Source organism: Bubalus bubalis, chromosome 7 (genome assembly GCF_019923935.1).
Source record: "Bubalus bubalis isolate 160015118507 breed Murrah chromosome 7, NDDB_SH_1, whole genome shotgun sequence".
NCBI classification, from domain to species: Eukaryota; Metazoa; Chordata; class Mammalia; order Artiodactyla; family Bovidae; genus Bubalus; species Bubalus bubalis.
In genome coordinates, this window is record NC_059163.1 from 48,334,136 (window position 1) to 48,347,476 (window position 13,341).

At 43.4% G+C, this 13,341-nt stretch overlaps 1 protein-coding gene across 6 annotated transcripts in view; it reads left to right on the top strand.

Annotated features, from left to right (window-relative positions):
- Nucleotides 1–13,341, top strand: part of LNX1 (ligand of numb-protein X 1) — a 188,299-nt gene that overhangs the window by 151,183 nt on the left and 23,775 nt on the right. For all 6 annotated transcript variants that reach the window (XM_044946309.2, XM_025290589.3, XM_025290593.3 and 3 more), the window contains 3 exons: nt 345–497; nt 6,921–7,123; nt 9,456–9,827. In XM_044946309.2, the coding sequence (XP_044802244.2) occupies nt 345–497; nt 6,921–7,123; nt 9,456–9,827 (728 nt within the window). The remainder of the gene's footprint in view (nt 1–344; nt 498–6,920; nt 7,124–9,455; nt 9,828–13,341) is intronic.

Below are 13,341 nucleotides of genomic sequence, written 5' to 3' on the forward strand. Positions count from 1 at the left end.
TCTCCAAAGTGAAATGAAACCATGAGGACTTGAGATCATTAGAAACGTGTGTAATCTGACTTGGTGAAAGGAGTTGAAGTTAGACCTAGTGATTCATCACTCCCGCAGCGTCCATACCTTCCCGCCCAGGAAACCCGAGAAAAGTGCTGTTATATTCCATCCAGCCTAGGAAAAAAAGACAAGCAGATTTTAAATAAACCGTCCATATTTCATTGTAGAAACTGAGAACATACAGATAAGCAAATTGTATCATCCCACCACCTCGAAGTAATCACCGTTTGCATTCCGTTGTGTGTCTTACCGGCCGTGTCCATAAAAGAGACCTTTTTCTCTCTTGTCTTCAGCACGGCCCTTTGAGCGATCCACCATCAGAAGCAGATCCTTTAAAAAAATAAACCAAGCCTTAAGTGTTCTTCGAAGGACAAAGAGTGGAAGTACCGTTGTCAGCCAAGCTGACCAGGGACGAGAGGATTCTGAAAACACCACTGTCCTTGATGGTAAGTTGCTTCCCCGTGAGGCTGGGCGTGGCCTGGGCTTCCAGAATGACTCCAGGGCTGATGACAACGAGACTAGCCCTCACTTTCTACAACACCTCTCTTCCTAAGGGCATAAATATTTTTTACCTAGATCACCCTATTTCTTATAAAAGTAACCAAAGGCAAAAATTACTTTTCCCCTTTTTTTTTTCTGGCTACATTGAGTATTTGTTGCAGCTCACCAGCTTCTCTAGTTCGGCATGGGCTTAGTTACTCCACCATGGGATCTTAGTTCCCGAACCAGGGCTCAAACCCATATCCCCTGCATTGGAAGGCAGATTCCCAATGACTGGACCATTAGGAAAGTCCCTATTGTTCTCTTTTTACACAGATTGAGGGAAATGATTTCGGAACCCTTACCTTCAGAATATAAAGAATAATGTAGTTAAGTGAAGAGCAGTTAGAACAGCGCCTGGCACGTAGGAAATGCTATATGAGTATTTATTTTTATCACCACCTTGTGTGATGCGTGATTCTGCGGGTTTTCTATGTATTAATTCATGTACTCCTCAACAACTCTATGAGGGAGCTACAATTATCATCCCTGTTTTATAGATGAGGAAACTGAGGTACCAGGCAATTATTTAGTTTGCCCCTTCTGAACTTGGAATCCGAGTAATGTGGCTCTAAAATTCACACAAAGAAAGTTTCTGGATCTTAGATTCTGTATCTTTTTTTCAATATAAATGGAGCTCAGAAAATACTGTCCTGTCCTTTTATTCTCATCTTCCATTAGAACTTCGCAGCAGTCATAACAATAACTAAAAGAATTCTTTTGAGCTTTCCTGGCTGCCAGATAGTGCTCTAAGGCATTTAAAGGTCGCAGTGAGAAGAGATGGGGATTGTGATTCTCAGTTTACAGAAGAAACCAAGGTTTAGAGAGACTGGGTAACTAGCCCGAAGTCACCCAGCTGGAAAATGGCAGTCCTGGGGTGTCCGCTGGCTCCAGAGCCCATTCGTTTACTCACTGGATTAAAGTGCCCTCTGTTCCTTCAAGGTTGGGGAGTGAAAGAAAGTGAAAGTGTTAGGTGCTCAGTCATGTCCGACTCTTTGAGACCCCATGGACTGTAGCCCACCAGGCTCCTCTGTCCATTGAATTCTCCAGGCAGGAATACTGGAGCGGGTTGCCATTCCCTTCTCTATGGGATCTTCCCAACCCAGGGATCGAACCCAGGTCTCCTGCATTGCAGGCAGATTCTTTTCCGTCTGAGCCACCAGGGAAGCCCCCTCAAGGTTGGGTGGTAAACCCCAAACCTCTGTCTTTATCATGCTTTCAGAGAACTTTGAGCAGTTGTATAAGCCCCCTTCTTACCTCTCTCACCCTGAACATATACTACACGCTCTCACTACTCTCACCGCCATCGTGTAAATACTGTGTCTTTCTCTCACTTCCACGTTGTTGTCCAACTGCACTCTCACTTGCCTTCAGCTGGCATCCTAATTTCTCTTTAGGCTTTGCCTCCTCCTGGGAGCCCTCCTTGACTCCCCCCAGTCCTCTCTCCTTTGTGTTCTCAAAGCACCTGTATCTCTGTTATAGCAACGTCACCTTTTATTGTAACTCTACCAGTGGGGGCAGGGGTTCTTTATCTAAGTCTTTGTGTTCTCAAGGCCAAGCACAGTATCTAGTACATAATAGTTTCCACCTAATGTTTCTGCAATGAATAAAAGGATCATAACTTCCTTTCTGCCAGTCTTCCCCCTTATTAAAGTCTCCTTAATTCCATTCCACATAAAGTTTTCTCTTGCCTGAATAAGACTGATTTGCATGTTAATGCAGAAACTTTAAAAAATAAGAGATTACTATGTGTAGGACATTGGCCTAAGCTTTGTGCTTTTTTAAAATTGAAGTATAGTTGATTTACAATATCGTATTAGTTTCAGATGTACAACATAGAGATTCATTATTTTTATAGATTATACTCCATTTAAAGTTATTATAAAATAGTGGCTCTATTCACTGTGCTGTACAATATTTCCTTATAGCTTTCTTATTTTGCATAAGCAGTTTATACCTTTTCCCCTGTTGTGTCCCTCTCCCTTTCCCTCTCCCCACTGGGTACCTACTAGTTTGATCTCTATATATGTGAATCTGTTTTTTCATTTGTTTTTATTTTCTAGATTCCACACAGAAGTGATAACATAAAGTATTTGTATTTTTCTATCTGACTTATTTTACTTAGCATAAAATGCTCAGGTCCATCTACACTGTTGTAAATAGCAGAAGTTCATTCTTGTTTATGGCTGAGTAGTATTCCACTGTATACATACCACATCTTTATTCATCTTGATGAATGGACATCAAGTGTCCAGTGTTGATGGACACTTAGGTTGCTTCCACCTCTTGGTTATGAACATTGGAGTCCATGTATCTTTTCAGATTAATGTTCTTGTTTTCTTTGGATGTATACCCAGACATGGAATTGCTGGATCATATGATAGTTCTATTTGTAGTTGTTTGAAAGCCTCCATACTGTTTTCTATAGTGGCTGCATCAGTTTACATTCCCACCAACTGTTCCCTTTTCTCTTCATCCTCACCAACATTTGTTATTTGAAGAATTTTTGATGATAGCCATTCGGACAGGTGTGAGGTGATTAACAATGTTGAGCATCTTTTCATATACCTGTTGGCCAGCTGTATGTCTTCTTGAGAAAAATACCATTTGTATCTTCTCCCCTTTTAAAATAGGTTATTTGGTTTTTTTGATAGAATTACATGAGCTGTTTATATATTTAGGCTTAGTGATTTTATATAAGAAACTGCCTGCCAATGCAAGCGACACAGGAAATACAGCTTCAGTCCCTAGGTCAGGAAGATCCCCTGGAGAAGGAAATGGCAACCCACTCTGGTATTGTTGCCTAGGGAATCCCATGGACAGAGGTGCCTGGCAGGCTACAGTCCATAGGTTCACAAAGAGTCGGACACAATTGAAGCAACTTAGGACACACAGAGGACTTTTATGTAAAGATTATAAAATCTAGTTCCTGGCTCCAAGGGGTTCATTCAAGACTAAAAGAAAAGAAAATACCATGAAGAGTGAGATATAAATAAATGAAAATGGGGGCCACGAGGAGAGACACACCACTTCCCAATGGGACAGTGTAGTCCGTGTTTAAGAGACGGTTATAACCTGGATGGGCACTGGGATCTTGACTGTGTGTTGGGAAGTGGGGGAAGATGAGGTTAAAGCCGGATTAGAACAGTCCTGGAGGCCATTTAGGAGTCTTGATTTGGGGGCAGTGAACACACCTGAATGCTTTTGCATCAAGTTATAGCAGAATCGAAACTTTATTTCACGAAGGTGAAGATGGCAGCTACATTATGTGTACAGGGGCTTTGCATGGGAGAGAATGAAATTTCCTTTTCTGCTCCAGGACCTATTACTTCACAATGGGGGAGGGATTAAGGCTCAGTGAGGCTGGTACAGGATTTGTGAGGTAACAGAGATTTCAAAAATGACCTTAGGGTCTCATTGCTTCAGTAACCCATGGTTAGTGTGGTGAGCTTCCATGGTTTGTCCATTCTTTTCATATCAGTAAAGAGATTGGCTTTAATATTTATCAGCCATATGACTTAGATGGTTTACTTGACTCCTCTAAGCTTTAGCTAAAAAAAAACAGGGATAAAAATAACCTAGTTCCAATCTTAATCTATTGTGAGGACTAAACAAACAAACAAAAATATCATGCAAATTGCTTAGCTGAATGGTCAGCATATAATAAACACTTGGTAAATGATACTATATTTCTTGGTCCTTTAGCAAGGACAAAATATTGGACAACTGTTTCTTTTCAGACCAGCACCAAGTGGGAATTAAAAATTTCATTAACTCTTGAAGGTCTCATTATCGTGGCTATAATTAACATTTTCAACTGTGACTGAATATGTCCTTTCAGACTATCAAAACAAATAGCCTTGACTGGTTTAGATTTGGGGGCATGGTTTTTGTAACTCTGTTGGGAGAAAGCATAGAAAGGGAGGGGGAGAAGAGCAAAAATCAGCAGCTTTGATGATTATTTCCAAATCTTTCTTAGCTCAAAATGATTTTTTTTAAAGAACTTCCATTCCCTTGTCACCAGGCCTGTTCCAACAAATACTTGTGGATAGTGCCTACTTAAGGTAATCAAAGCAGTTTAAACATTAATTGAACTTGATCACTCAAGCACTGTTAGCACCAGGAACTGACAGATGAAGACTGCTGCCCACAGCCTTAGAACAAAGCCCAATTGCTTACATTAAATCAAATCCCGACGGCAGTCAAGGGCCCACATTTACAACGTCTCTGGCTTCCTCTGGCCACTAAATTTCCTTGTTTATCATGTTCTATAATACTTAGAAATAATTTTAATTCTTTCTGTATCGTTCCTAGAGAGTTGAGTACTTGTTAATGAACTTGGAGTTCATTAGGGAAAATGGACTAAGGTCATGGGTTTTGAAAATAGTCACAAAGAGTGTTTTATGTAGAACCAGGCCTGCAGTTTTGATCTTTCCCAGTGATATAATTAAGGGAGAATTTTAGGGCAACGGCTGCTGTCAGCAGCTACAGGAGACAAAAGTAACCCCATCTTCAATGTCCAGACTCGAGCCTCCAGCATCTGGGGAAGAGCTGCGGCTCCGGCCATGCTAGGTGGTACGTGGCCAGCTGGTGTTGCCTGTACCCTTCTATTCCACCGAGGTGGAGAGCCACGCCAGTTGGCACTGCCGGCTCAATAGAGTGTGTGTCTACAGAGCAAGTCCCCTGTGGGCCTGTTGCCAGCTGTGAAGGAGGGTGCCTAACAGGAGCCCCAGGTTCTGACCCGGTTCTGGGGGCCACCACTGAACTACCACCTCTAGCCGGTCATGTCACTTCTGTTCTCCCAGCTCACGCATCCTCACTTGTGAAATAAAGGCTTGACTGTGGCTGACTTTATTTTGGGGGGCTCCAAAATCACTGCAGATGGTGACTGCAGCCATGAAATTAAAAGACACTTCTTGGAAGGAAAGTTATGACCAACCTAGACAGCATATTAAAAACCAGAGACATTACTTTGTCAACAAAGTTCTGTCTAGTCAAGGCTATGGTTTTTCCAGTGGTCATGTATGGATGTGAGAGTTGGACTATAAAGAAAGCTGAGCACTGAAGAATTGATGCTTTTGAACTGTGGTGTTGAAGAATACTCTTGAGAGTCCCTTGGACTGCAAGGAGATCCAACCAGTCCATCCTAAAGGAGATCAGTCTTGGGTGTTCATTGGAAGGACTGATGTTGAAGCTGAAATTCCAATACTTTGGCCACCTGATACAGAGAGCTGACTCATTTGAAAAGACCCTGATGCTGGGAAAGATTGAGGGCAGAAGGAAAAGGAGACGACAGAGGATGAGATGGTTGGATGGCATCACTGACTCAATGGACATGGGTTTGGGTGGACTCCGGGAGTTGGTGATGGACAGGGAGGCCTGGCGTGCTGCGGTTCATGGGGTCACAAAGAGTCAGACACGACTGAGCGACTGAACTGAAGTGAACTGATGGTTGTCAAACTGCACAGCCTGAAATGGTCTTCTGTGTGTGGGCTCAGGGGATGGGGGCAGGGTAACCTGTGAAAGACTTCCCAGGGTAAGGGTCCTCACTGAAAATGTAAGGTTTGGGAACCCCAGCCTAGATCTCTGAATCTCCTTCTGGCTCTGAATTCAGCAATGCAAGCGGATCAGGGACGAACCCCTTGACACCACCAGCTGGGCCCGGGCACTTCCTGATTGTGAATTAGGCCGTTTGACTTCCCTCCCCTGACAGCAAGGGTGGGGAGAGAGCCTGCTTTTCAGTGAGACTGAAAGACAGGGCCTCCCAGGAGGAAACCTTCAAAATAATCAGAAAGAGCAGAACAGGTCTGTTCTGTTTTTTCGCCTCGGTAAGTAAGTGAGCAAACTGTGGTTCATTCCATAATGACTGTTCATTCATTCCTCTTTACTCAATAAACATGGGACAAAGTCTCCTGTGTACAGAGGTCTGTGCACAGACCTAAGAAACAAGGATCTTAGAGTCCAGTGGTGGGTATAAGAAATGGCCATGAGTAATAATAATAGTAATAGAAAGCTCAGTGCCCTGAGAAATACAGCTTTGTGGGAAATAGAAAGTTGAGAGAGAATAGGGGAGGAGGGAGGAGGGCAGAGTTTAATTGGAAGGGATCATTTCATGCAGGCCTTGAAGGAAAAATTGGGTTTAGGCCTAGGATGGAAAACATTCCAGGCAGAGAAACTTATGCTGGCTCAGAGGCAGGAAGATGGAAAACATGTACAAAGAATGATGAATAGTTTAGTTTGGCTGGAACCAAAAGCCTGGCAAGAAGAGAAGTGATTGGAAATGGCCATTGGTGGGTGTCTTAAATAAACACTGTCTTTGTCCATTTTAGTCTTTCCAAGGTTGTATCACCTGATTCCAGATGGTGAAATTACCAGCATCAAGATCAATCGAACGGATCCCAATGAAAACCTCTCCATTAGGCTTGTGGGAGGCATTGAAACCCCTCTGGTCCATATCATTGTCCAGCACATTTATCGTGATGGGGTGATAGCCAGAGATGGCCGGCTCCTGCCAGGAGACATCATCCTAAAGGTAGAGACTATGGCTGTGGAGCCATGAAAATGGGCTTAATAAGAGTCACTTCTGAGCAAATCATTGGATGCATGGGTTAGGGTTATGATGGGTGAGTGGTTGGACAAATAAGTAAAACACTAACATAAATATGGAACAGTCACTTTCCATAGTTATTAGGTTGATATGACTCTTCATACAAGATTAGTAATTTGCAGTAGGTCCCTAACCCTTCTGTCTGTCTTGTGCTTCTGACCTCTTTCTCTCTCTGTATAAATACTATCTCTATATCATTTTGTCTCTGTTCTCCTCCTTCCTCTTCTCCTGTCTTCCCCCTCCCCTAACTTTCTCTACCTCTTCAGTCTTCTTTTCCTTCTTCTCCGTCCTCATTCTTCCTCTCCTATCCCTTTCTCCTACTTTAAGTAACAATAACATCAAACAATATAAAACTGTAGCATATTAAGTTGTTTTTAGAACAGATTACTGGAACATTTTGTATTTTATCTAATCACTCACATTCACACACTCCCCTAAAGTAAATTTCCTATAGCTTAATGACCCTTCAGCAAAGAAAAAAAAATCCCTAAGCTATTCAGCCAACCCACAGACATTCCAGGGGAGACAGGTGGTGGAACAGAACGCCTTGGGCATTACTGTCCTCTGTGGCTTGGCCGAGGGTAAGGATGCTCGGGAAGAATTTTCAGATGAAGAGAAAGGACAAAGGAAGAATTGTTCATCAGACAGAAGTCTAACATGTGCCAAAAGTGATAAGGAAAAATCCCTCCCTTGGTCATATATTTCCTGTCTGACCCTCAGATGACAGTTTCATCCTATCCTTTCTGGGCTGCTGACAGGCCAGCTCCTAACACATTATGTGCTATTTCTCTGGCAAAGAAATTCGTATTTTTTGGAATAAGAGGAGAAAGAATTTGAAGCAGTTATTGTAGAAACACTGATATTCCCACTGGCCTCCAAGATGGAGTACGAGGCAGGGCCCGTCAACCTCAGGGGATGATTGGCCATGCAATTAGCAACACTCTATATGGCTTTCCTCCAGTTCTATGGAAGCTATGCTGCCTGGGAGGGTTGCATAAGGAAAACATTTTGATTTTTGTGGCCTTCAGCTGGCACTTGCAAGCAAAAAAGCTGCCAGGACTGTTTAGCAGGCGACCCTGACTTTCTCTTGGCCTGGGTATGATGGGGAAAGCTGGACATAGGATAAAGTGACAGAGCAGAGCAAGGCCTTTGAGCTCACCTGCGCTTGAACAAAGGTTCTGAGCCTTGTCCACGCGCGAAGGAGCCTCCGTGCATCCCTGGAGATGCAGCAGAGGACGGGCAATTGCACGCGCAGGCAGGCCCGGGAAAATCTCACTCCGCCACTCTTCTAACAGTTGGCTGCCAAGTGCGAGAAATCTTCCCAAACCATAGAAATTCAAGAAGGTTGTTTCTCTTCTGTGGGGCCTCCTTCCTTAAGAACAGTGCGGTGCTGCTGTGAAATTATTTTCCTCCCAAGCAGTGACCACCACTGGGGGCCGAAGCCTTGAGGCTGGGTCTGCCTAGAGTAATTAAAACCAGAAAGCCCCACACAGCCTCAGTCCCACAGATTATTAGTAAGGCACAAATGAGTGGGCGGAGCTGGAGGACATTTGAGCAGTTTAATAAAGGGACCCAGCCTTTCAGTAAAAGAGCCTAGAAGCTTCCATTTACATCAGTTCATTTGAAATAGTACAGAGATTTTTTTCTCTTTTGTTGAGAACATGTGTCACACACGTTCACACACTTGCCAAAACACAAATACATGTATGTACACATACATTCTCTGTGTCACACACACACACACACACCAATGAAGCCTAGAAATTCCACTACAGGTGACCTAGGGAGAAAAATTCATTTGGAGATGTTTGGAAAGAAAATGTCAACTCAGTTTGATTTAAATAGCACTTTAACATAATCATTAATCAAAAATTTTCTTTTCTTCTTTGGCCTTCTCCCACTTTTTCTTCCTTTTCCTTCCTCCCTCAGCCAAAAAATAAGTTTAGCAAGCAACAGAAATGAGGGTTAGGACTGTCTAAATAAACTTGAGGGCCTATGTAAGGACAGGGCTGAGAAAAGATTCTGTCTGCTGAGACAGAGAGTTGAAAAGGTGTGCAGGTAACAGTGGAGGAAAGCTGGGTTACAAGTCCTATTGGAAGATGGGGTATTTGGGCATTTGGACAGAGAAGAAGGGGACAGAGCAGGTGGTCCTTTAGGAAGGGCCCTGGGGGGTCTGTAGGCAGGGCCTTTTAGGAAGGATTGTGGCAGGTGGAGCTGATGGCTCGGTGGCTCCAGATTCGAGGTCCCCTTCCCCTAGGTCAACGGGATGGACATCAGCAATGTCCGGCACAACTACGCCCTGCGCCTCCTGCGGCAGCCATGCCAGGTGCTGCGGTTGACCGTGCTCCGGGAGCGGAAGTTCCGGAGCAGGACAGAGGGACAGACCCTGGATACCTACGGGCCCCGGGATGACAGTTTCCACGTGATCCTCAACAAAAGCAGCCCGGAGGAACAGCTTGGAATAAAACTGGTGCGCAAGGTGGATGAACCTGGGGTGTTTATTTTCAACGTGCTGGATGGTGGCGTGGCAGACAGACACGGCCAGCTGGAGGAGAATGACCGTGTGTTAGCCATCAACGGGCATGACCTTCGGTACGGCAGCCCAGAAAGCGCAGCTCATCTGATTCAGGTAGGTCACAGAGGCTTACAAGACCCTGGTCAGAAACTGCCAGCATGAGCAGGAACGCTCATCATCTTGATCCACCTACCCTGTCTCTACCCCGGGTAACACACAGTGCCTCCTTTTCAGAGTCAAGAGTGAAGGGCCAGGTAAGAACATTGCTCCAGCAAATGATGTCTCAGGGTCATGGGCATTCTGCTGCCAGCCATCCAGTCTGACTGCAGGTAGACACATTGGGCTCTGTTGCAGCCTCACCAGGTTAAGATCACTCAGGGTCAGCAGGGTTGCATCATCCTTGTACCCAGTATGGTAGTCACAGACCTTCAGTTCAGTTCAGTCGCTCAGTCATGTCCGACTCTTTGCGACCCCATGAATTGCAGCATGCCAGGCCTCCCTGTCCATCACCAACTCCCGAAGTTCACTCAAACTCAGGTTCATCGAGTAGGTGATGCCATCCAGCCATCTCATCCTCTGTCATCCCCTTTTCCTCCTGCCCCCAATCCCTCCCAGCATCAGAGTCTTTTCCAATGAGTCAACTCCCTGCATGAGGTGGCCAAAGTACTGGAGTTTCAGCTTTAACATCATTCCTTCCAAAGAACACCCAGGGCTTGGGGTCACACAAATACACTCTGAGGACATCCGCATAGAAGCTGGGCCATGTGCCCTTCAGTGATCCTGTGGACCAGAGACCATGGTAGGATTGGCTAAGGTTGAGCCCCCTCTCCATGGCTAAATCCAGCCCCCTTCAAAAGCCCATGGGAACTCAAATTTGAGCCTAAGGAAGCCCTCTGTAAGAGAGGCACACAAATTATTATTACTCAGGCAAATAGAGCTCATGACAGTCTGACATTGGTTCAAACTAGTTCATGCTCCTGACAGGCATGATGCCACCAAGCCCCAGCATGCATCTTGTTAACTTCAGCTGGATGACCTTGAGTTTTTGTTGTTGGTTTTCTTTTTAAATTAAAATATAGTAGATTTACAAAGTTGTGTTAGTTTCAGGTGTACAGCAAAATGATTTAGTTTTACATGTATATATATACATGTTCAGTTCAGTCACTCAATCGTGTCCAACTCTTTGCGACCCCATGGACTGCATGCATACCTATATATATATATATATAATATATTTTATATATGTATAAAATCTATTCCTTTTCAAATTATTTTCCCTTACAGGTTATTATAAAATATTGAGTATAGTTCCCTGTGCTGTACAGTAGGTCCTTGTGATTTATGCATTCTACATATAGTGGTGTATATATGTTAATCCCAAACTCTTAATTTATCCCTCCCCTCTCCTTTGGTAACAATAAGTCAGTGGATTTATTTGTTTTGTAAATAAGTTCATTAATATCTTTTTTTAGATTCTACAAATTAGCAAAATCATATGATATTTGTATTTTTCTGTCTGACCTCACTTAGTATGATAATCTCTAGGTCCATCCATATTGCTGCAAATGGCATTTTTAAATTCTTGGTTGTATGAAAAAAGTAATATTTTTCACTTTGCTGAGTGATATTTCATTATACATATACCATCTTTTCTTTATCCATTCTTCTGTCAATGAATATTAAATTGTGTTCATGCCTTGATTATTATAAATAGTGGTGCTATGAACATAGGGTTGCATGTATCTTTTTTAATTATAATTTTCTCCAGACATATGCCTAGGTGTGGGATTGCAGGATCATAGACTAACTCTGTTTATTTAAGAAACTTCCATACTGTTCTCCATAGTGGCTGTTACCAATTTACATTCCCACCAACAGTGTAAGAGGGTTCCCCTTTCTCCACACCCTCTCCCGCATTTATTTGTAGACTTTTTGATGATGGCCATTCTCACTGGTGTGAGGTGATACCTCATTGTAGCTTTAATTTGTCTTTCTCCAATAATTAGTGATGTTGAACACTTTTTTCATGTGTCTGTTGGCTATCTGTATGTCTTCTTTGGAGAAACGTCCACTCAGATCTTCTGCCCATTTTTTGATTGGATTATTTGTTTTTCACCATGAGCTTTTCTAATATTCACTGAGCTTCCAGCTTTATTCCTAGAGACAGGCTTTGTTCTGGACTCTTATATTCTAACCCTTCTGTTTACTTCATTTGGCCAAAATGTATTAAGTTTTTGCTTCTTGCCTAGTTCTGGATCACGTTCAGAGAACAGGGAGATGATAACCTCTTAGGTTGCTCTCCCAAAGGAGCCCACAGGTTAGTAGAGAGGTGGGTTTTTTCTGAATGACTGCTATGTGGTGTGGTCATGTGTCATGGAGAAATTAAGTGTGGTACTGGTTCAGACAAAGGAGAGATGTTTTACTTAGTGGGGTCTAGAAATTCTTCACAGAGAAGGAAAATCTTGAACTGGGGTTTTGAGGGATCAGAAGGGGTTCTCTAGGTGGCTGAGGCAGGGAGGGTCATTCTAAGGAGATACAACACAAAAGAATGTTTCCCCAAAAGCCAGGTAGGCAAATGGTTAACACCTGGAGTGTGGTATTCAATTTTAAAAGCAACAGTAGATAAGGCAGTAGTGGTAGGGAAGGGCCAGATCATTTAGAGTTTAATAAGTCATACTAAGAAGTTCAGACTTTACCTCTAAGGCCATGAGGTATCATTGGAAGGGTTTAAGAAAGAAAGTGATGTGATTTTCTAGAAAGATCTCTTTAGAGGCAGTGGAAAGCTCATAGGAGAGGGACAGGAATGGAGGCCTTAAGATGTGTTTGTGGTTATCCATACATCATGTCAGCTTCCCCTTGGTGGCTTAGAATGAAGAAGTATTCATTCTTCAAGTATAGATAGAGAGTCAGCAGCAGGAGTTGAGTGGACCTTGTATCAAAGTTCCACAGAGGATGACAGTCAGAAGACAGAGCCTCCCCTCAAGGACTTCATCGTCTCAGTACAAAACAAACCAATGGAGTTCCTCCAGGTGTTGGCAACTCTTTTCACTGTCATGTGTGTAGTATCTTATCTCTGTTTTTTTTTTTTTGAGGAGACCCAAGTAGTGGATGAAATTATTGTCATTTTAGATGTGGAAAGCCTGAAGCAGAGGGTGCAAGGGGACTTCCCCTGCTTCTTCCATCCATAGGACAGGAAGCCTGCATGGTGCTTTGGCCCCTGATCTGGAGCTTTGATGGTGTCTCAGTTCCAAGGTCATTCTGAATCTGGTGGATGCCCATCTGCCCTAAGGGGCCTGAGGTCAGGCCCTGTGGAGTGGATGAAGAACAAACCAGAGTTACAAGAGGCATTTCCTTCTGGAATTTATGTCATCCGTTCCCAAGTTCCATGCCCAGTCCCGACTTTTCTGAACACCACACTTACATGGCCAATTGCCTACTTGGTATCTCCATGTGAATGTCTGAAAGGCATCTCAAATTTAATATTCAAAAGTGAAACCTTGGCCTCTCCACTCTCCACCCCTTGCCAAACCTGCTCTTCCCCTCAGTCTTTCCTTAACTCTAGAAATGACAACGTCATTTACTCAGTTACTTAGAGCAAAAAGTGTCTTGACTCTCTTCCACATCCCCT